This window comes from Budorcas taxicolor, chromosome 11 (assembly GCF_023091745.1).
Source record: "Budorcas taxicolor isolate Tak-1 chromosome 11, Takin1.1, whole genome shotgun sequence".
Taxonomy (NCBI): Eukaryota; Metazoa; Chordata; class Mammalia; order Artiodactyla; family Bovidae; genus Budorcas; species Budorcas taxicolor.
Genome location: NC_068920.1, coordinates 95,956,148 through 95,981,003, shown reverse-complemented (window position 1 = coordinate 95,981,003; position 24,856 = coordinate 95,956,148). Strand labels below are relative to the sequence as shown.

Sequence of the window (24,856 nt, the reverse complement as noted above, 5' to 3'; positions counted from 1 at the left end):
ACGGCATGCCTTAGTTTCACTGAGTTAGACAAGGCTGTGGTCCGTTTGATTAGATTGACTAGTTTTCTGTGATTATGTTGTCAGTGTGTCTGCCCTCTGATGCCCTCTTGCAACACCTACCGTCTTACTTGGGTATTATTATTATTCAACCTTCCTGTAAAGATGAGGTGCTAGTGATTTTCCAGACACCCTAATCAGGAAGTCTAGGATGTGTGAAGTTGTTTTAAGTGCCTAAGTCAGTAATCCTCAAGCAGAGGAGAAATTATTGAAAATAAAGAGTACCACTCAGAAACATTCAAAATGCATATAATTAGGCTCTGGCATAAAGAATCTGATTTAGCACCCACCTTAATAGAGATTGGACTTCCCTGTGGCTCACCTGGTAAAGAATCTGCCTGCAATGTGGGAGACCTGGGTTCAACCCCTGAGTTGGGAAGATCCCACAGAGAAGGGAATGGCTACCCACTCCAGTGTTCTGGTCTGGAGAATTCCATGGACTGTATATAGTCCATGGGGTCGCAAAGAGTTGGACAAAACTAAGCAGCTTTCACTTCGGTTAATAGAGATTCCACTTTGAGAAAGACTTCTCAAAGTCCATTAGGCATATTGTAGGTGAGCCTGTTTTCCTTCCTATTAGGAATTCAGCCCACTTACATGGAAGAATGGCTGCACAATCGAGGTAGCAAGAGGAAATAGGAGACAGGGGAAGTATTAGGAAAATAAACTAATACTTATTGGGAACCTGGTGTTAAGTACTGGGGCTAGGCTTTTTAAAAATAGAGAAATTTAATACACTGATACAACCACCTTATCAAGTAATAAGCAGTCTCTCTACAAAAGAGGAAGCGAGGCTGGAAATGGTTAACTGCTCTGTCCAGGATCACACAGTTAGTAAGTCAAAGAGAGTATCTGGGCCTAAGGATTCAAAGTACATGCTATTACGATGTATGCTGCTTCCTACTACTAAAACGTACAGAAAGCCTTCCAATAATCAACTGTATTCACCTTTTCTCAAACTATCTTTGACCAGACTGCTGAAAAGGAAGAAAAGTAAAAAATTTTATGTCTGCTTTTCTGTCCTTATTTAGACATGTATGCCCAAAATACAACAGGATGATGTGTGAAGCAGAGTAATGGAGAAAATAAAGAAACTGAATAACCTGCCATTGACTGCATGACAACACGGCTTGTGGACAGTTTATTCACTTTAAAATAGATACTGTGATGTAAAGTTGTCCAGAACTAAAATCTGTAGTATACAGTAGGCAAGTACAAAGGACAGCCAGCACAGTGTGCTTTGTTAAGATTAATCATTCTAAATCAAAAGGTAAGAATGATTTACTGTCTATACCAGGTACATATTTTGGGGGAAAACACACTCATGTCAAGGAGATATGATATAGATAGAAACAGATAAAAGTTCTGAAAGAGAAGCAACCTATGGCAATAAGAGTCTCTTGAAGTTAATGGAGGAAAAGAAAATTTACACATGAGGCTTCACAGTGTGCCCAGTTTCTGGTTTAATACCTGGCAGAGAGCAGTTGCTAAATAAAAATTTGCTGAAAAGATTTCAGGCACTAGAATTTACATATTTAACAGTCTCTCATTTAAACAACCTATCAATTTCTTTCTTCATTATCTACTAGCTATATATAATTTACATAATAAATCTATTATTTAAAAACTTTCAATAGGTACAACAATTATATGACATTTCATTAGGATGAACTCTAAATTGCTTGGACAAGATTTATTTTGGAATCACATCATCCAAGCAAAGAAAGACACACAATCAGTTCCTAAGACACAACAAAAATGAAAAAGGTGAGACAAATATCTGCCTTAGAAGTTTATCAATAACTTCTTATATACACATATATATTCACAAAGTGGTTTAGAGTCCTTTTATACAATCCTTTATATGAGGTCCAGTGACTGAGAGCTCTGTAACAGGACAATGGTCAGATAATCATCGTGACTTCCAATGGTTTTTTTCCCCTGAACTTTCCTATCCTTTAGTTGGGGAGAGAAAGCAGTCCATTTTCATCTGCTGTATCTAAGATTTTACAGATCACTGGAGATTCAACCTAAAGAACGATAATAAAACCATTTTAAAGTTGCTAAGCTGAATACTTTATTCAGTATTCTGCTGAATGAATACATATAAATTTGGTAAATTTATATGAGTCCTTTGGATAAGTCATCCAATGTTATTTCTACAAAGTGAATTTTTTAGAAAACAATTTTTAGTCATCCATATAAAATGCTAGATAGGTAAGTAAGTATTTTTATCTTTAAGTAAAAGATATAAGAAAGAAAAGGAGTAAAGGGCAAGAAAAAGAGAGAAATACATAGCTAGGTCTTACATAACAAAATGTAGAATAATATGGCAAAATAATCAGTTGCACCATTCAAGAAAAGGGTAAAGAAAAATGGCCAAAGATGGGCCAGGTGTTAAAATTATCAAATTTAAGATAATGATAATAAATATAATGGAGGAAATTAGAGGAAATAAGTGGAAAACATAGACAACATGTGTGAATAGATGGGGGATTTTAACAGAAAAAATAAAACGATAAAAAAAAAACTGAAGAGCAATGTTAGAAATGAAAAATATAGCAGAGATAAATTCATTCAGAGGTGGACAGGACACAGCAGAGGAAAGAATCAATGAACTTGAAGATAATTCAACAGAAAAGATGTGGCCCAAATTGACACAAGAAAAAGGTAAGAATAAGATAAAAGAAGATTTGGGGACAACTTGAAATAAGCATGTTTTAATCAGAGTCCCAGAAATAGATGACGGGCAAAATTTTTCCAAAACTCAGACTCAACACTTAGGAACTTGGCATTTTAAAAAATTTTATAAATTATACCTCAATAAAAAAGATTTCAATTTTTACAGAGGTGATATGAGGGCTATATTAAATTCTGGAGACTACTGAACATCCTTTCTAGACTTAATGCTAAACATTAAATGTGGCCCCAAACTGAATTCCTGAGTATTAGTTTTCCACTTACCCCAAGGATATACTGACAAGAGTGAGGCTCTAGCATATATACAGTGACAGCATGAGGAGAATCTGATTCTTTACACCTAAAACAGAGAGTACTTTAAGCTATTGCCCAAACCACACAAAATTATTTTCTTTCTTTTCAAGGATAAAAATATCTTGTAAGTAGTTCTGTACAATTAATAATTGAAATAGCCTAATTCGACAATAACTATTAAAATAATAACAATTACAATTATGATTTTACTATCTTCCAATAAAACTATTTTGTGAAAAATTGTATTATAAATAAATATAATTATCTATAATTATATCTTATATAAACTTTTGCCCATAGGAAGCAAATTAAAGAGAAAGGCATAAAGCATGAAAACTAAAACTTACTTTAGTTTTACAGTCACCTGTCTTGGTTTGTCAGTAATATCACAAATATCTCCATTTCCATAAAAATGTGACACCATCCTGAGTCAGAAAAACAAACAAGTTTTATTAAACTAGAACTTCATTCATTCAGAGTAACTTTAATGGGTAGGGTGAGAAGATGGTTAGAGGGCTCAATTTTGCATTAAGTAAAAAAATCTACCTATATTCCTTAAAAATACATATTTTAAGGTTATGTCACAGAGAAAGTCTTTCAGGTTCTATAGAATATCAAATTGAGATATTTCTTAGTGGTTTAATTAATAAGAATGATCTTATTAATAACTTGCATATTATTTACTTGTATACAAATAATTAAGGTTAAACTGCTTTTTAAAAAGTTTTCTTTTAAAGTTAAGCGCTTCCCCAGCTCTTCTTTTCCCCTACCCTGAATATTGTTTGCTCTGTCAGTTTTCCCTTCTTCCTACCCTCCATTTAGCTGCACTCCTTAAAATAATGTAATGCAGGAGTAAGAAGGTAAAGCCTATGCTAAGCTATAAATTCCAAAGAGCAGGAACTAAACAAAAGTTTAATTTTGTTAGCCTCATACTTGTGTGCTTCAATACTTGTTGCACATGATACCATGAGCTACTTTCACTTGAAAAATATAAACATTTAAAAAATTGGTCTGTTTAGTATATTAACACTTAAATGCCTATCTCTTAACTTTGCTAATTTTGATTTTGGTCAGTCCAAGAAGTCAGTACATTCTAAAAACAGATCTCTCAATACCATCTGTGCTAGGAAGGACAAAGTTAACATCTGAGAAGGAAAAAGAATGAATGATTTAATATCACTGGGTAATGGACTATAAGAAAAGCTAAAGCTTAGTTATTCTTGGGTAAGAAGAGATTAATTTCCTTCTGCTATAACAAGATATACCTAATAGCCCAAAGAAATGTTGAAGTAGTTTTTCAAAACGACATTGTTTAACTATTTTCAACCACTACTGTGCAACGGTTAAATAACAAAGGAGAATGCTAGAGTACATTTAAAGAGAATTAAGTAACTTAAAGAGGTAAAGATTATACATGAAGGGGTAAAATGCTTTATAACAGGGTTAGACCTAATACCTGGAATTGCAGCAGTGTTACTAACACCAACACTGTCAAAGGAAGTAGTCAAAGTTCATTGCATGCAATTGCCAGGCACTACACTTTACACCAATTACCTCATTTAAATGTTATAACAATTATCTGAGGCAAATACTACTAGACATGAAAAGTGAGGCTTGCAAAGACTATGTAATTTGACCAGGGTAGTAGGTGAGTCACCAGTGTTTGAATCCAAGGTATCTGACTTCAGAAACTCCTCTTTAACTATTACACTGTGTTGCTTCCTCTTTAAAAAAAACTAACCTAAAAAATGTCCCAGAAAAAAAAACAAACAAAAAGATTTTATTTTAAATTAACATTTTCCAATATTCTGAGTTTTAAATATTCTAAGATCCAGAGACGAATAAAGTTAGTATTTACCTGACTGTCTGGGTACCATCATCTTGAAGGTGATAGGCTCTAGCGGTATTCTTCTTAGCCCATTCAATATGTTCTTCTTGGTTCCATGTTCCCACAACCACAGAGGTTTTCCCACTATCCTTGTCCTAATATATGAAAAAATATTTCTGACAATGAATGTTTGACATCAAGGTGACATTTATGCTGATGGGCTATAAGCTATAGAACTTATCTTCAACTGCACACTGGATATCTATGTTTAGATGTAATAATGTTAGTCAAACTTGATGGGGAGAAATTTGAGCTCATTATTGTTTATTTCTTGTTCTCTGAATTATGAAACTGGCACTTTCTAGTCAGTAGGTCCAGATGTAGTTATTTTTGACTCTGTTGCCCTTCACTCTACATTCATCAGTCCTGTCACTTTCCTGGAGATGGTCTTGGCTTCACTCTTCTATTGGTCTATTGCCAGCATCTCACCCATCAACTAGAGTTTACTCTCTCATACCTAGAAACTATAACTACATACTACTATGATTCCTACTTAAATCTCTGGCCTCTCTCTCTTACTCGTTATATACAAGTTTCCATATTATTCATTTGACATGATGCACCCTATACTGCCCTTTACATGGACTTCTTCCTTCTTTCTCATTTTTCTTTCTTTCCTGTCTTCCTGTTTTTCTTTGTATTTTATGCCAAGGACCATGTTGGGTACTAGTATACATCTGATGAGTAGAATTAAAAACCCTTACAGAGGCAAAAACACATAGCCACTGTATAGTGGAGCTTACTGCCTAGTGGAAGAGACAGAGCCATTAAACATTCTTTTAGCAACCACACCGCAAATTCCTAGACAGACAGGTATTAGCCTGGCATAGTAAACTGTTTAATAAAAGGGTGGCTATAGACATTGTCTGGGTTTGAATTCTGGTTTCACCATTTACTACCTATGTGATTTTAGGCAAGTTACTAAATCTTTGCTTCAGTTTCCTTATCTTAGAATAACAACACTCATCTCTTATGAGCATTACATGAGTTAATATGTTATGTGTAAAGTACTTAGAATAGTGCCTGGTATACAGTGAGTACTATGTTTGTTAGCTACTATTATTTTTGTATACCCCAAAGTTCCTACCAGAGTTCCTCGAAAAGTTCTAGGTTATACTACCTTAGCTAAGGTAAGTTTGATAAAACCTAGTGTTGGCAAGTGTATAGGAAAACACTCATTATTAATGGAAATGTAAACGATCCAACCTTTGGAGGCAACTGTTCAGTATGCATATATTTTGACCCACCAAGTACATTTCTAGATGTGTGTACTATGAACGTACTTGCAAAAGTTTACAAACGCAACTATTTAAAATAAAAATGTTCACTAAGATGCTATCACAGCAGAAACTGGAAACAACTCAAAGATCATCAGTAGAGATCTAATTAATACACTGCGTGTATAGGCATAATTTTGTGTACCTGCTGAAAAAAATGAAATCAGTTGTTGCTGACATGGAAAGACCTCCAAGATACCAGGTGAAAAGAACAAGTGCATTCAGTATATCCTGTCTGTATAAATAAAAAGGTTACATCAAAATTTATGTATATGCATTATTTTTTTCCCTTTTGGTTGTTAACTAAGAAAATGTTACTTTTGAAAAATGGGACAATAGTGGAGGAGAATTTTACTTCATTCCATTCTATATTTCTGGCACATATTCCTTTAATTAAAAAAAAAAAAAAAAAACAACCAGTGGGTATTATCTGGACTGTACTTAGATGGTACTTTATCTTTTTTGTATTAATAAATGTTATTAAAAAATACATAAAACATCAACAAAGCAGCAAGAATAAGAGGAAAGCATGATGAAATGGGACAGCTCAGGTTTAATGGAAGAAAAAAAAAGTCCTAGTTTACAGATGCCACATACATTTTTTCAGAATGATTTAAATGTGGAAAGTGAGTTGATCTTTCCTGATATGATCCATCATGAAATTTAAGATCAGCTCAAAACATCTCAGGAGGGCAAATACGGTATTTCTAATTACCAGTTGTTATTTATTTTGGGGAATAAAGAGCCTTTTAAAACAACCAAATCAATATTTATTAATATTAATGTTTGTCTTCAGGGTCTAGTAGTTTACCTTACTAAACGAAGTACAAATAAAACTATTTGGGCTTGAACTTCAGAACTGAAGCAGCTTTAAGGTGTGAGATTCAAGTGTGAGAGAATGCTGATTTATGACAGTATAAATGAAAGCATAAAGAGCATTTAATCTTAAAACTTAAACTTGGACCTTATGGTACCTTCTTTCAGCTGAGAAACTTACTGTATTTATCCTATTTTACTGACACTAGTGACAACATTCTATCTTACCGTTCATGTTCCTAAATATGAGTTATAAAATGACTAATTTCTTAGCCAAAACTGAAGAGGTTAGTCATAGTAGTGTATTATTCTTCCAGACTGACAGTAATGCAAGAATCTGAGTAGTTAATAAACAAAGTTACTTTAAGATGACTGATGTAGTCTTACCTAACAATAAGCTTTCCATTTCCCAGAATTTAGAGATGTTTTGTTGAATATTTCCATATTAAAATCATGTCATATTTAAAAGTAACACCAACCCCACTCCTCTATTTTTCCACAAAAGATGTTTGAAACTTTAAACCATTTAGTGATAGAATGATATAAATGCTGTGCCATACCTCATGGTATTGATGTACATGTTTGCCATAGCAGAATTCATATTTCCACCAACCAACACCCTACAGGAAAGGAAACAGATCAAGTTTCAGTACAGAGAAAGGGGTACCAGGGTTTGTCTCAATATTGCCACATGATAGTAATGGACATATATGTAATTAAAAAAATTGTACTAGCAATAATATGGTTGAAAATCACAATTAAAAATTATTAATAAACTTAAAAAATGGACATACAGAGAATAACTTTCTTGGTAAAATAAAGTAAAATGAAAATTCTACTTATAACCCTATTTTCAACTGAAGCTGTTGAGTCAGAGGCAAAATTCCACCTTTGCAGATATTAGCTCAAGTTTTAAATGCGCTAATGTAGGCTCATAACCAAAATACAGGCTATACAATCATTGGTGCCCATTCTAGCAGTTAGCCAGAATCACACATGAATTACTTATTTAAATAAGCAATTCTTATATATATATTTTATCAGGTAAAGGTCAAGTTTTAGCCTGTGAATACAGAGAAATTATAATGACTATGCCTTAAGTGAGATGTAGAGAAATGTCTGTTGGAAAGCTTCCAGTATCCTGCCATTTCTCTATAGACAAAAAATCTTCTTCAGTGCTGCTAATGTCTCTTGATAAATAACATACAAAGTGAAAGCTGGAAGATAAATACTTAAACTGAAGGTTTATTTCTCACCCCGTGAAAGCAATAGGAACCACTAAGGAACTCTTTTATGAGTTGGTCATCTGTCAATTTGGATATGTGGGTTGTTCCAACAGTGAGCATTGGCTGAGAACCAACAGCAATGGGTTTGTGGATTGCTGGGAATCTCTCTTCCTTAGTTGATTGCAAATCTTCCTAAAATTAAACACATATTTATAGGCTTCAATATGACTTAAATTATTATTTTTTAACTTTGCAAAATTTGGAAAATAAAAGTTGCCTACTCATTTTTAATGTGCTTTAAGAAAATGAATTTTGCAACACTTAATAGAGTAGAGAAAGCTCTAGTCAATTGTTAGTTCCATCTACCAGTTAGGGGTATGGTGACCATTCTTAACAATACAGAGATAATTTCTACTCCGTATGTTTTGTCTCATTATTCTTATTAAGTACTTCACTATCTGTTAGATTTTATATTTAGTTTAAAAAAATGTGGTTACTATCTATAAAGAAAGGATAACAAGCAGGCTAATAAAGGGCTAAGTGGGAACGAATATGAATGTTAGCTGTAATTATTCAAATGTAGCAGGACCTGGTTGCTGCCCTGGAGCAAACTGCAGTGTAATAAAGGAAGGGTGCAGGGAATAGCAGATTCACAGAGGTATGGGTGATTCAAACAGACTGATGAAGACCTGAAACAGAAAGACTCCACAAAGAGAAAACCCTTGCTTAATTCATGGAACATTAATAATTTGTGACTTATGTGAAAATCTGCTATGTGTTGTGGGTAAGTGCACATGAACCTGAGAAAGAGGTAAGAGCAAAGATGTGTGGTATGGTATGACAGTTAAAACCAAAGACAGAAGCAGGCAACACACGGTGGAAAACTATGTAATGCTAAGTCTGAACATTAACTTTTAGGTTTTAGGCAAAGATATGGTATGATCAGAGTTTTAAGTAATTACTTTAGCAGTCACAGGGATGAAGGGATAGTAACAAATCTGGAGGTGGAGAGTCAAGTTAGGAGCTCAGTAACCCAGGCCAGAGATGAAGAGACTCAAACCTAAGGGAGTGACAAGTGGGGTGGAGAGAAGAGGACAGTTATGAAAGAAATCAATGATTTGGAATCTGGACGTTATCTGGGTACTGACAGTGAGCAGAGAGGAAATGAATCTAGACCACAACTGAGGGAATAAGTGTACCAATGAACTGGATAAAATAACAATAAAGAAACTGAACAGTAAAATGTATGCAGTTGCCACTGGCCAGTTTTGGTTCTTTTCTTGTTTTCATCTTATATAACAGGAGTCACTGGATGGTTATGTTGGAAACCAATGCCTTATCCTCTCTCTTCTTCAGTGTTAAGAACAAAGACTGCCAAGATGCCTTCTCATTTTTTTTTTTAAAAAAACCTTGACTTTTACATGGCTCTTTCTACATTTATAGAATGTAGGCTCTTTCTACATCCAGAGCCTATACTATGCTCTTGGCACTATTTTAAATACTGAGTATTAAAAATGAAGGAGACATAGTTACTACTCATAAGATGATAAGGTCTAATAGAGTAAAACAATTACTTAGAATACATGAGACCTATAGCAAGGTCAGTGAAGAATACTGCACAGTGAAACCTGTAGCTGAGAAAAGGGGAAGAGGTAAAAAGAAACATGACCGTTTATTATTGTTTCTTTTGGATAGAACATCTACTTCCATTTTAAGGAAAATTACCCCAATAAAAGCAAGATGATAGTAGTTTTTGAATCAGGGTTTGGAAATTTAGAAAATAGATTCTTAATAAATCCAGTAATTTCCAAATTAATGTGGTATAATAACGTAGGGCTTCCCCTGTGGCTCAGTGGTAACGAATCTGCTTGCCAATGCAGGAGAGGTGGGTTCGATCCCTGGATTGGGAAGATTCCCCTGAGAAGGAAATGGCAACCCACTCCAGTATTCTTGCCTGGGAAATCCCACGGACAGAGGAGCCTGGCAGGTATAGCCAAGGGGTCGGAAAGAATTGGATACAACAATCGGAGAGCCAAATATATATTTTGTTTAAAAAAAATTCTTTATGGTAAAGCTTAGTTCAAACTTGAAAGGCAAACCATATGCCAAATATTAAAATAAAAAGTTATGTGTAATAAATTGAATTTCTAAAAAAATTATTCTGAGATAAAGATGACTAGTTCTAAGTAATTACTCACAGTATTACATCACCATGTACTATCAAGATGCTAGGTATTTTGAAAGCATTATAGCTATCATCTATAGCTTAAAAAAATTTTTTTTCAATTTGCAGATTTAACACATAAAAGAAAAATAAACTGCATTTCTTCCTTGAAGAATAATTAAAGTTGGGTTTGTGAAGAATTTTGATGGGGCTGACTTTTAAGTACTTGTTAGTACTGAAATCATTATCAAGAAGATGAGAAAATAATTCCATTTCCAATCTTTCAATACAGCACTTCAAATCAAATGCAGATTACGGTTAAGACAATGTTTCCTCCTTATCATAATGGGAGGGTTCATAACATCCACAAAGAGTCTGGTAATATTTTCACAATAAGTATTCAAGAGGAAGGGGCGATAAAGGCCTTGTAGTTATAATTAACCTACTGTTAAATATTAACAGCATACTAGGTATCACACAAGAAGCTGGAAACTCCAAGTAATGAAAATTTTAAAAATCTTCCCTCCCTTTTAATGAAGAACCATAGGAAAAACAACCGATTTTAACCATGTAAGTGCTATACCAGAGGGCTGAATAAAATACAAGCTCACAGAAGAGGAAACATTGATCTCATATGCAGGTAATCCATTAGAAATCCTGGCTCATTTGCAAACAAAGTGACACTGAAAGCAGATCTTCAAGCTTACCCCTGACAAATTTCTATTAGTTCATCAGGTGTAGGGAGGGAGGGGAGAAGACAACAGAAGAGGGAAAACAGTATATCCACAGTCAAGGAGGTTGGAAAGAATGTGGTACTTTTAGGAAATGCTTAAGTTGTTCAAAATAGCTGGCATCAAAGGAATGGAAATGAGAGATGAGGCTGAAGCCATATCATGAATGGTCTTCTATTATTCTTTGATAAAATGATTGTATGAACAACAATTTCATCTTGAGGTATCAGTTCAGTCACTCAGCCGTGTCCAACTCTGCGACCCCATGAATTGCAGCATGCCAGGCCTCCCTATCCATCACCAACTGTCGGAGTCTACCCAAACCCTTGTCCATTGAGTCGGTGACGCCATCCAACCATCTCATCCTCTGTCGTCCCCTTCTCCTCCTACCCTCAATCTTTCCCAGCATCAGGGTCTTCTCAAATAAGTCACCTCTTTGCATTAGGTGGCCAAAGTACTGGTGTTTCAACTTCAACATCAGTCTTTACAGTGAACACCCAGGACTGATCTCCTTTAGGATGGACTTATAGATCACGTTAAATACCAAACAGTTAAATAAATTATCAAATATTCATTTCAGACAGAACATTTTATCAGCTGTTTGGGAAGGATTAGAAGGAAGATGTGTGACATTGGTTTTAGGTCTTAAGAAATGATGAGGTTCTGAACTAAAGACAGGTTTGAAGAGCAGTCAGAGGATAACATTGACGGCATTGAGAGACAAGCAGAATGACTCAGGTTTCTGACTTGGACAACTGGGTAGAGCACACAGCTTTAAAAGGAATGGCAAAGACAAGAAAAGTGTCACTGTGAAAGAGGAAAAAAAAGATAAGTCTGAGATAACTGAAAATGTATATGTGTCCAATAGAAAAGAAAGTGAAGTCGCTCAGTCGTGTCCGACTCTTTGTAACCCCATGGATTGTAGTCTACCAGGCTTCTCCGTCCATGGGATTCTCCAGGCAAGAGTACTGGAGTGGGTTGCCATTTCCTTCTCCAGGGGATCTTCTCGATCCAGGGATGGAACCTGGGTCTCCCGCATTGGAGACAGACGCTTTAATCTCTGAGCCACCAGGGAAGCCCCATATATGTCCAATAGGCAGATGAAAAGGGAAGATGGCGTATCAAAAGGGAGAAGCAGTAGAGACAAGTGGTTAAGAGGGACAGATTCTAGAATCAGACTACTTTGATTGTAATCTCTAACCCATCACTTGTCACTTCCCCTCTGGACCTTAGTTCCCTAACCTGTTAAGGTGGGCAATAATATATCTTATATGCTGTTGTAAGGATTAGATAATAGCTGTAAGGACTCAATTGTTGTTTAGTTGCTAAGTCTGACTCTTTTGAGACCCCATGTACTGTAGCCCACCAGGCTTGTCTGTCCATGTGATTTCCCAGGCAAGAATACTGGAGTGGGTAGCCACTCCCTTCTTCAGTAAAGATTCAATACATGTTAATAATTGTGATTGTGATTTGAGTTCAGGAGAAAAGGTCAGGGTTGTAGATGTATATTTATAATACACAGGCATGAAAATGTGAGTTGAAAGAATGGTCGTGGATGAGCTTACTTAAGGAGACAATGTACAAAAAGGAGAGAAAGGACCTGTGAACAGAACCAAGGGAACTGTAACATTTTAAGAAGCAGGAATTAGAGAAAGAGCTAGTACACAGGAGAAGAGAACCAGTAAGATAATGACCTGAAGCAAAGAAAAGAGAAAAAGTTCAAGCTTCAAATGTTCAGCTAAGATCAAGTTATGTACATGTCTAGCAAATTTAGAACCAAAGACAGTTGTTGATCTTAGTAAGAACCATTTAAGGAGAATGACAGAATGATGGTTTGATAATAAATAGCAGTGAGTTGAAGAATAAATAAAGTATTAGGAGATGGGCTGTAGTCTATTTTTTCAAGAGGCTTAGCTGGGAAGTTCAGTTAACTAGCTGAAAAATTTAACTGAAATGAACAGGATGCCAAACTTTAAAATATTATGGAATCATGAGTGTAAGAAAATGCTAAAACAGTTTCTGGGAAGTACTAGAATAAGGAAAATTAAAATCAAAAGAATTGGAATTGACAATTTTGAGTCAGGAAAATAAATTACTATTACCGTACCACAGAAATCATTAAAATACTGATATATGTTATGATTTTTGGAAATGGAAGCACTGAGAAAATACTGTTAGATAATTCTCACACCTCTTTGTTTCTCCTAAAAGGTACCCTTAGTATTTCTTCCTGTTGTTCCAACTGTCTCAGGGTGAGGGGTTTAAACGGCGATCCTGGTAGTGACTGGCAAAATATGTCATTCACAGGAGATGCTCTGAATCTGTTCAGTGAGAACAAAGTGTTAAAGCTAAGCATACAACATTTTAAATCGTGTGCATTTCATGTTTAAAATATTAAATCCACATCCTACCTATATTTAGGATGATTGCACAAGAGTGGTGTCAAAATGACAACTTCATATTCACAAGTTGTAACTTCAGCTACTGAAAGAATTTCATGCTTAGATTCAGGATGACATATGTACATCACAGTACTTGATCTGGGCCGGTTCTGTTTCAAACTACAAGGTGTACCATTTCCCATTCCCACTGGATAGTAGGGTGTCATCTGACCTTCGATATTTTTAGTGGGAATCTTAAAAAAAGAGTATAAGACAGACTTTTCATTAGAAATAGAGGTGGGGTGAGGATGGGAGAAGCACTTATTCTGAAAGGAAGAACACTACATTTTATTTATAAACTAACATTTATTTAATATAATGGTAACACTTCTGTATTTTCTATAAGCTCTCCTAATGCTCTTTTGGTTCATATTCTTACTTGAATATATACATATTTTCAGAGCTAATTTAATACAGCATAAAAGGAAATTTTTACTTGGTGCTAAAATTAAGTTGTACATTTATATAAAGGATTACAAAGACATAATTAATATGAATTATCTTCAATAGTTATAAAGAAAGAGACCAGGATAAAATACAGAAACTTCCTATACTGGGCTGGTCAAAGCTTTCTTCACTAAACCCTCAGTGGATGCCTGTGTTAGAATTCAGATTCTAGTATAAGTCTGAAGTTTGATTTGTCAAAAAGTGGGGCCACACAGTTAATACTATCTTCTAAAACAGAAATCTAAATATTACACTGATTCATCAATCTGGTTATTCTTCTTTCCTGTTATTGACAGACACCCTTCTCAGCATATAAACTCTTAAGTAAATCTATTCAAGACCAACAAAAGACAAATGAAGACATTTTTACGGAATGGGAGAATAAAGGAGATCACCTCAGAAGACAAGGATTACTAAGGAGTTAGCTCCCACACTTTTATCAACAAACACAAGAAAAATTACATGGACGGGCTTTAAAAAGATGTTGTTAATAATATCTCCAAGCAAGCTCTTTGGAGGCAGGGAGCTTCTCTTGTATCACTTTGGTACCCTGTCAGTGCTATATCTAAAACAGGCAATAAATAAAAGATTCTAGAGAAAAATATTTTGAGGTTTCTTGTATGTTGTTTTCATGCTAATGTCTGGAATTAGAAAATCCTGGGTTCAAATCTCAGCTCTGAATTCACCAGCCTTACGACTTTGACCCAATTTCAGTTCTTGTCATTTGTAAAACCAGAATAATAATACATAACCAAAGGCTATAGGGAGAATTGAGCATTACTCTACTGGGGCTCAAAAATGTGAGTTTTCTTCCCTTACCCTTTTCTTCCTCTTCCTTTATCATTTCACACTTTGAATTCCATCTTGCTACCCTCCAGAGCCAAAATATTTTGAGATAAATATTTTATCTCAAAGGTGGTCTGTAAAATTAAAACCTTTTAAAATAGCAATGCTATGTGTGTCTATGCAGAGCTAATCAATTTCTCCAAAGCCACCTTTTTAAATTACAGGTACCCCTTTTAAGTAATTTGTAAGACTTTTCGCCATTTTACTTTACTTCTAATAGAAGTATCATTACGATATGAAACCATTTGTAGGAATATTCTCCAACAGTAAGTTATTTAACTTTATGGAAATTTTAAGGATTCAGAAGTCATTCCTTAAACCACAAGGGCACTTAAAATTTTAATTAGTCACCCTAAGGAATTGTTGTTTTTTAAACAATCCTACTTTTCAGTCATCAATTATGCATTCAGATTCAATAAACATTCATGAAAGGCCTATATTATATCTAGCATTCTACTTTGCACTGCAGAGTAAAGAGATAAAAGACAGTCCCTGCTTTTAAGAAGCTTGGAGTCTTGTAGCTTGTTATTTACATATACAGTTTATCTGTTTTACCCACAAGAGACAGGGTTCAAACAAAAGAAAAAAAAAATGTAAAAGCTCCTATTGTAATTGTTTGCAATGTTAAATAGAGGGGAAGAACCACCGCTAAGCACAGAAGTGATATAATGCTATTACAGAAACTTTCCCAGACACATCTTTGATAAATTCATTTATTTTTGTATAATCTTAAAAGTAAATAAGAACAATATAGGATAACTTTTGCAGAAAAACCTAACAGATTGCAAATTTTCTTTGACCAAATCCTTTGAGGTATTTGATAGACAGTTAAAGAACACCTGGCTATATTCTGTCAATTAAGTTACATAAATGTGTGTTTAGCTGTTCAGAGTAAAAAATCACCAATTATCACTTGCCTCTTTTGATTTTTCCTCTTCTTCTGCTTCTTGTTCTGTGGATTAATACAAAAGTAAGTATAAATAACGAGTGGTGACTTATATACAAGACATAAAATGACTAAGTTTTCAATTTGTAACCTTAAACTTCTTTCTAAAGAAGACTCAAAGCATACACATAATTTTTATCTTACCAGTTTAAGCTAATTTTCTTGAAATGGTTTCTTTTGAAAGAATAGTCATTTAATTATTTTATCTTTATCTAGGAAATAGTCTACTTGAGGCATAAAAACTGGTCACAAGTTTTCTTCTAAAATGTTTTTATCTCAGTGAAAGGTTTACTCTTAAAAGAGTTGGCCAATTTGAATAATAGAGATTAATAAAAACATTTCATAATTTGAGGGATATATCTACATGTCTATTTCCATATATAAAGACTTTGTTTAAACCAAGCAAAAGCTAACACTATATAAATATAACAATGACATGTATATGTCACCAGACTTAAAAATTTATTAATAGGTAGAAAAAAAGCAACAATGTTTGTTAAAGCAAAAAATAATGAAAAGATCTCTTTGAAAAAGTTTTCTAAGGTATTCTTTGAAATTTATTTAAGTGTTTTACAATTCATTCCAACAAGATCTTTTTTTCTTAATCGACTGGCTGCACCATGTGGCATGTGATATCTCAAGTTTCCTGACCAGGGATTGAACCTGTGCCCCCTGCACTGGAAGCATGGAGTCTGTAACCTCTAGACCATCAGAGAAGTCCTTCCCACAAGATCTTTTAAATTCCAATTTGAATATATACTTTAAACCAAATACTAACATTATTACTAAATCACTCTGTAGAAACAAACCTTTTTCGGATAGAAGGTTCTTAGCCAACATATTTCCAAGGTAGTACTCGTGAATATTTACTTTCTATATTAAAAAAAATAATGATGTATTAAGTATTTTGCAAATACATTTTTAAAGAACACAAATTTTAAAAAATCTCATTATTACAGTTTTCATTTTATAATGTTCCATATTTCATAGTTTGAAGAAAAAATACCTGACCACTTTCTTTCTCTTCATGGTACTGCCGAATGTGTTTTCCATGACATACTTCATAAGTCCAGTAAGACTCAATCTAAGAGAGATGGATGTATACAAAAGCCACATAACTCAACTGAATTACTTTTTGATATTTTAAGCAACTGAGTAGATTTCTCCTAAGATTTAGAATAAACTTTCATTAAATGAAAGTTGTTACTATGCCTCAGAAAATATAAAATTTCTGAAGCCTATTCACTGTTTTCACTAATTAGATAAATGTAAAAATTCTGTGAAGCAAATAGGTCTACACCTGGGGTCTGTAATAAACATCCAGCCAAGGGACCATTTTCTACACAATGAGCACTTTTTATTAAAATTGTATATAAGGAAACTTTCTTTTTAAACATTCAGTTTGGTAAGTGATATATTTGATAAGTGATATTACTGGGTGTTTGCCGCATATACAATATTATGCAGGAATTTACATTTTCAAGGGTTTATTGGCTGCTGGAAATTTATTTTCTAATTATCAAGTGAACATAAAATACATACTCTGTAGGAGCAACTGCTTTGTTTAAATAGGGGCTCCAACAGCTCTCTTGGATTCGGGCCTTTATAATCTTTTTCTTCTTCCTATGAAAGAATTAAGAGTTTAATATCATTATTTGGGAATTTTCTTCAACTCTGCTGTTTAGCTATTAACTCATTGGTCAAATCACAAATGCTTGGAAATAAAAGGGGAAAAAGTCAAAAGATTTAATAAGATCCTATGGTATGCCATTTCTTTCAAAAGAACTGAAATATATGCAGCAACATGGATGGACCTAGAGATTTCTATATTGAGTGAAGTCACACAGAGAAAGATAACTATCATATGGTATTGCTTGCATGTGGAATCTAAAAAAATGGTACAAATGAACTTATTAACCAAAAAGAGAGTCACAGATGTAGAAAACAAACTTATGGCTACCAGAGGGAAAGGTGGGGGAGGGAGCTAAACTGGGGGATCAAAATTGACATATACAAACTATTATATATAAAATAGATAACTGTTAATAGTAAGGACCTACTGTATAGCACAGAGAACTCTACTCAATACCCTGTAATGGACTACATGGGAAAAGAATCTAAAGAAGAATGTATATATGTAATGTATAACTGCTTCACTTTGCTATATACCTGAAACTAACACAACACTGTAAACCAACTATACTCCAATTAAAAGAAAAGAATTGAAGTATAAAACACAGAGCCATAGAAAAATCTTCAATTCTTCCTTCTCTTAGAAAAAAGTTTCTGAGTATCAGTTTCCTGAACAATTCTTATACACCTACTTGAGAATTTCTAGCTATAAAAGCCTCGAATAGTTGAATCTTACATAATACACTGGAAAGTTTTAAGATACTTCTCAGTTTTCTAATTTTACATTTCAGACTTGAATGCCATAAATATGTGTATAATTGTGTATGTGTATATTTGTGTCTTAAGGTTTAAAATAAAATGAAATAGATAGCTCTCTTTCACAGATCTTAAATCTGAACAAAACTTCTTAAGAAAGCACTCACTGAATTTAATACTGCCATTTTAGAGATTGTGAAAATATTCTGTAATTAGCTCAAAAAATTTATTGAGTGGAGGAATTGAGTTTCAAATTTGTTCAAGGTTCCACAGCTAACTATAGCCTATACCTCAGCCTCCTGGCTCCTAGGCTGGTGTCCTTTCCATTTTACCATGCTGCCTCTGTTTCATCTTGAAAGAAGTCATTGCCTTAAAGGATGGATAAGAGGCAGTTAGCGCATTTTAGGAGGAAGAAACGGGCAAGAGCTAAGGTAATGAGAAAGTACAAGGTACCTACAGATTTATTTACTAGCAGTTCTTTATAAAAAATGTCACATATACATAATCTAAGAATTCAGGAATAATGTGATTACTATTTTTATGGTAAGACAGCATTACTGAGAAACCTGTCACTCAATTTTATTTTAAAGTATGCAGTTGCAATGTTTTAAATAAATGTTTGGTAACAGGAATTATCAATGTATTTACAAAAACTTACCTCGTCCCCACTTGCCACTAGGGGAAGAATGCATTTATATTTTTCTTTATGTGTAGTTGTCATGATGACATAATTATCTTCCTTATACAAAACTCCAGTTGTAGGCTAGAAATAGAACAAAAAATGTACATTATTTTATCTGATTAAACTAAACTATAATTTATCATTTCAACAGAGGATTTTCAAACATATTAACTTCCAAAGGCAGGAAAAAAAGTCTACATATTTTTTAATGATAAAATGAAGACAACAGATTTTTTCTTGGTGTTACAATGTAACAGAAGAAGAAGGAACAAAAATATAGTTTGGAGCATAAAGGAAAAAAGGAAAAAAGTAGTAACGCAACAGACTGAAGTTATAACATGCATTAAAAAGCATTTAGAGGCAGTGAACGGTCACGGATACACCATCACTGAATACTTATTACCACCTATACATGAGAGCCTACAGCACCTTACAAACGTACTCTCAACTCTTTTTGATGGGACATCTCAACCTAAGATAGTGCAGTAATTTTCATAGTTGGGTAACATACGGATAAATTACTATGAATCTTCTGTGCTAATTTAACTTTTTTAGTATGTATAAGGGTCAGCAAGTTTTTCCTGTAAAGGGCCAGATAGTAAATATTTTAGGCTTTGTGGGTCATATGGTCTCTATCGTAGCTATTCAGATATGCCATTGTAGGAAGTAAGTAGACAGGCATTATTAGGTAAATGAATAAGCATGGATGTATTCTGAGAAAAAAACAAACCAAAAAACCTTATAGAAATCAAGTTTGGAGTGGGCCAGCCTAAAGGTGTAATTTGCTGACTCATGGTATATATCAATAAGACTATCGTTAAAGTGTTCTATGGTATAAAACCAAATTCACAAATCAAAAAGAACCAACACAATTCAAATGAACATTTCAATTACTATAACTGGTATTATTTTACAAAAAATAAATCTCTGCTTTGTGACAGAAAATATGTCACTAATTACTAAGGCAGATGGAGAAGGAAATGGCAACCCACTCCAGTATTCTTGCCTGGAGAATTCCACAGACAGAGGAGCCTGGTGGGCTACAGTCCACAGGGTCGCCAGAGTCGGACACGACTTAGCGACTAAATCACCACCACCACCACTCAGGCAGAAGTTTTCAAAGTCTATGAGCAGTATTCTGTGGCAATTCAGCTCCCTCTTTTTCTCTTCTGACAGTAGATAAAATCACTAAACTATTTGGCAATCCCTAGTAATGAAAGAACCACCCTTATTACAGGCCTCTACTCTTTCCTCAATTTAACAAAACAACCTTTAACTATAATAAAACCAGTAGTACTTGAAACTTCAAGTACTTGAAACCTTAAACACAAATAGAAATCAGGGCGATGTTTTCCCAAGATAATAAAGCAAAACAAAAAACAGCAGTAAATACTGTCTGTATTAGCTATATGACAGTACCATTTGAGCCCTTTACATTATTATCTCATCAATGCTCAAAACAAGCATTGTACCCATTTCACTGAAAAGGAAACTGAAGCCCAGGGCTTAAATAATTTGTCCAAGGTAACAGAGTAAACAGCACAGCCCAGAGAAGAAACCTAGCAGACTGGTTCCATATTCTGTGTGCTCTTAACTGTTTTAACATATTTGAATCAATTTGGTTTTAACATATTTGAATCAATTTGGTTAACATTTTCTTAGATTACTATACAGTGTGTGCTTGCATGTTAAGTTGCTTCAGTCGTGTCCTGGACTATAACCAAGGATCCTTATTTAAAAGAATATTTTAAGTGAAGACAGGAATCAAAGAGATTTGAAAGTGAGAGCTGCAAAGCCAAATTTATGATAAAGGGATACTTAGAAACATTTATTCAGTTTAGCCAACAAACTGCTGTTAAGACATAACATTCGTATCTTTTGGTATTTTTCAGATATGGTCAGAATATATGATGGTGAGTTGTGCAAAGAATGACTCACATTTAGCTAGCAATAGATGGCCTGAAGTTTTGTCAAATCATTCCTGTGCAGCAGTGAAGGTGGACAGTAGCATATGACTTAAATGCATTCCTCTCTATTTGTGAAGTACCTGCAATCTAATGTTCAGAACTGGATTAAAAAGCAATACTGACTCATTTACTAAAACGTTCAGAACAGTGCTAACTAACAATGGAAAAAGAAACTGCTTGTTTGGAACCACAGCAAAGAAAGACAATTCTTTCTTTGTAATTAAAACTATAATCTTGTGTTTTATGCCTATATGATGAAATTTATTCCTTGTTTTTAAGGTTTAGGTAAAAGGTAACAGAACTAGAAACCATCCCTATTCTTATTTGAAGATTTGTTGTTGCTGCAAAGATTTGTTTTTCATGAGTTTAGGAAAGGCTGCTGCTGCTGCTAAGTGGCGTCAGTCATGTCCGACTCTGTGCGACCCCATAGACGGCAGCCCATCAGGCTCCTCTGTCCCTGGGATTCTCCAGGCAAGAGTACTGGAGTGGGCTGCCACCGCCTTCTCCATAGGAAAGGCTACTTTCCTCTTCAATAGAACAGACCAAATAACATTTCTTCTATCTGAAAACTCTTTGCTGAAATAGTGTATAATTTATTGGGATCACAAACATTTTTAACAAATTTTATCCAACTTTTTAATAATGGAAATTAGAGGAGAAAAGTTAACTTTTTGTGATTTTTTAACTTAGAAAAATTTCTGATCAACTAAAATGCTTCCTTTTGATTTTGTAAAATAGGTTTTTAGTTAAAAAAATGAATTCTGAATGCACATAATCACAGTGTTTAAAAAAACTTGTTTTATATAACTTGACACCTTTAAGTATTTCCAGTGTAAGAGGCAATATTAGCGATATGATAAAAATCAGATTTTAATATAATGAGACTAATTAAGGAGGGGTGTAGTCTTCAAGATTAAGGAACTTGAAAAGTATCTTGGCAAGGGTGAAATTTCTAATGCTTGACACAAGTCTGGAGGAACTAAGACAGAGGATGAGAAAGCAAGCTATCCTGGAGAATCTGTAAAATAAACTCAATGGCACAACTTGTTAACATATAGGACATGATTCAAACCACAGAGATGGTCACCATTTCCCCCAAATGTAACATTTGTTTTCAAATGGGAATACATTTCTGTATTAGCAAAAGAAGTTGAAAGAAAATTAGACTTATTTTGTGGTTTTCCTTTGGAGATGTTCACGAATTCTGTGTGAAGTAATGAATAATTGAACATTTTAAAGACACAGAGATGATGTTTCAGAAGGAAACCAAAACTGACTGCTAAAAACCAGTAAAGAAAGAATATCATAATCATTAATTATTGGAAACATTAAAAAGCGTATATATTTTTGGCATTTGATAATTTTTCTAAGTAAATCTGAAAGATGATGTATCATTTTGATATATCTGAATGGCAAGAGAATATAAAGCACAGAAGAGTTATAAAGATTGAAAAAACCTGAGATCTTTTAATCCAGTCCCTCTCAATTTCAGGTGATAGAGAGATAAAGGATCTTTATCCTAGTTCATTCAGCTGCTTAGTTACACATAAATGTCCATCCAACTGGCCTATAAAACAAAATGACAGTGCCAGGTGTGGAGGGTTGTAGTTTCAATTACACAAAGTAGGGAAGTGAAGCCTGGAGATTAAGAAAATATTAAAAAAAATCAGATCAATGATAATGGTTCTTGAGGTTTATTTTTGCGGGAGGGCCATAGGCCTTTTGCTAAGGAATAGGAAAATGTCTCTAGGTTTTCCCCAAAATAACTCAAACTTAAAAAAAAAGGAAAAAAATTCTTCCCAAATTTTCAAGCAAGCTCATCTTAGATTATGCTTTATTGTCAAATAAAAATAATTAAAAACAAAATTTCAAAATAAAATTAAGATATAGGAAAGGTTGGTCCACCATACATTGAGATCCTTTTCCATAACCTTTTGCAGCCAGCAAACAACAGTGCCAGAAAGAAAATGGAATGGTTTGGTAATAACTTCTAAAAAGGCTAGTTTTAGTCATCTGCATATAGGTCAGTAAATTTTTAGGGCCACATATTAGCATGCCTTTTTTAATTAAAAAAAAAAACACACTGATGTAGAGTAAAAAATTTTAATGACCACATTCTTTAAACATCTGCAGAGTTCATGCCTAGTGTGCTCTTCAGAAATAATCACAGAGGTTGGGCTAAAATATTCTCATCTCTCAAGTTGTAGATGACTTATAACAAACTTTTACATAAATATTTTAATATATTAGTATTTTCTGAATAAGAAACCTACTGTATAGAACTGGGAACTCTCCGTAATGCTGTGTAATGACCTATAGTGGAACAGAATCTAAAAAAGAGTGGATATATGTATGTGTATATAGCGTATATGTGTTAACTGATTCAGTTTGTTGTACAGCAGAAACTAACACAATGTTGTAAATCAACCATACTTCAATAAAAATTAATTAAAAACATCTTCTGGCATTAATGCAAAGACTAATTGGCTTCCCAGAGAAATATGTACTTAAATTTAAGAATCACTGAACTATCAGAATGCAAGAACTGAAAACAGAAAGGAGAAACAAACCAGGTGTGAAATATTAGCTAAAACCAACACCAGCAAATAGAAATCTGGGTTGTGGAAATGACGACATCCCTTATCCTGGGACATTCTGTGCTGACCTGACATTATCACATATTCATGTTTTAGTGATACAGTAACAGAACAATATACTAAAATAGTCTTCCAAGTAGAACGACTGCTGATAATTGGAATAAGAATTAAAAAAAAAAAAACTCTTCAGGGGCAGGTGGGCTGTTACATTTTCCCTGATTTCCATTTTAAATAAATGAATTACCATACGGTAAGTATCACAAGAGCCTATTTTTTACTGGCCGACAATGGATAGGAAGACTTCTCGGAAGTCCACGTCCCAAAGGAAGGACTGCAAATATTCATTACTTCGAGGTTATAAATACGTTTTTCAGTGTAGGAAAACTGACCATAAAAATCTCATGTTCTGGAGTCTTAAGTAACGGTTATGATACATCAAAACTGTAAAGGACATTCTGCATAGTGTCGTTAACATCTCACTGGCCAAACAGCCCTTTCTCAGAGACAACTTGGAAGGTAAAAGAGCTGTGCGGTATATGTATACTGTGCATATACGAGAGAGAAAACGAGTATGAGAGGGAACTCATATCCACAGTACAACTGATTGTGTAGGAAGGGTGTGTGTGTAATACTCCTTGAAGGAGACAAGGTTGCTGGTGGAGGAAGAGCTGCAGGTGTCTTGCCAGAGAGAAAACAGATGCGCCTGACGTGGTTCTAGAAAAGCTGCTTCCACCGGAGGGGAGTGCTGGTAAACTGGAGAGACAGATTTCTTTAGAAGGGAGAACAGGTGACCGCTGGATCCTGAATGTGTAGGCATGGAGGCACATCCACAGAACGTGTTTGATAAGCACTTGCTGTATGAATGAACGAACGCGGGGTTAATGAAGCTTTGGACTAGGAATGAAGCATGCACCTGCAGAGGAGGTTCTAGGGGAAAAAAGCGCAGAATACCGAGAGAAGGGGCCGAACTCTTAAGTGCCAGGAAGAAGAGAGATGGCTACCGGGTTCGCAAGGGCACTGACCAGAGAGAACTCGGTGCCGGGCCAGTTGACTCGGAAAGGTATGTCATCGCTGAGCTGGGGTAGCGCTCGGCCACCTCCGGACGCCTCCAGGAGACCGCAGAGGACCAATAACACCGGCCCGCCTGGGACCAGACTCCGCGCGCCGCCGCCTCCTTCCTCCATCCTCCGCCGCCAGTTCTCCAGCCGCCGCCACAGCCTCCTCGGCCCACAGAGGAGAGGAGGGGGAGGAGGAGGAGGCGGCGGCGGGACTACCAAGCGTCCAGGCAGCCCGGGGCCCAACCGCCGCCACGTCTCCTTCCGGAGAGCCCGGGAACGCCGCCCCCGCCCCCTTGGGCTTCCCGCCACCGTTTCCGGGGCAGGTGGCTAT

The 24,856-nt window shown here is 35.0% G+C and overlaps 2 protein-coding genes across 2 annotated transcripts in view; one reads left to right on the top strand and one right to left on the bottom strand.

Annotated features, from left to right (window-relative positions):
* The window catches only part of ASB3 (ankyrin repeat and SOCS box containing 3), a 161,504-nt gene that overhangs the window by 30,254 nt on the left and 106,394 nt on the right, over positions 1-24,856 (top strand). The gene's annotated exons all lie outside the window — the stretch shown is intronic.
* ERLEC1 (endoplasmic reticulum lectin 1) lies at positions 1,186-24,770 on the bottom strand. Its single transcript, XM_052647503.1, has 14 exons — positions 24,490-24,770; positions 18,880-18,984; positions 17,376-17,456; positions 16,840-16,917; positions 16,643-16,706; positions 15,805-15,839; positions 13,565-13,788; positions 13,345-13,474; positions 8,289-8,450; positions 7,593-7,652; positions 4,910-5,034; positions 3,399-3,476; positions 3,022-3,097; positions 1,186-2,087 (listed from the first exon to the last, which is right to left on the bottom strand). The coding sequence occupies exons 1-14, from the start codon at positions 24,649-24,651 to the stop codon at positions 2,016-2,018; spliced, it is 1,452 nt and encodes a 483-aa protein (XP_052503463.1). The 5' UTR covers positions 24,652-24,770; the 3' UTR covers positions 1,186-2,015.

Excerpts from the sequence above, each read along its gene's own strand:
- ERLEC1 (XM_052647503.1), bottom strand. The coding sequence starts at position 24,651 with ATGGAGGAAGGAGGCGGCGGCGCGCGGAGTCTGGTCCCAGGCGGGCCG. Across the intron at positions 17,457-18,879 it reads TAGTGGCAAGTGGGGACGAG|GAAGAAGAAAAAGATTATAA; the intron begins GTAAGTTTTTGT and ends ATTCTTTCATAG. Across the intron at positions 7,653-8,288 it reads GTTCCTATTGCTTTCACGGG|GGTGTTGGTTGGTGGAAATA; the intron begins GTGAGAAATAAA and ends CCTTTCCTGTAG.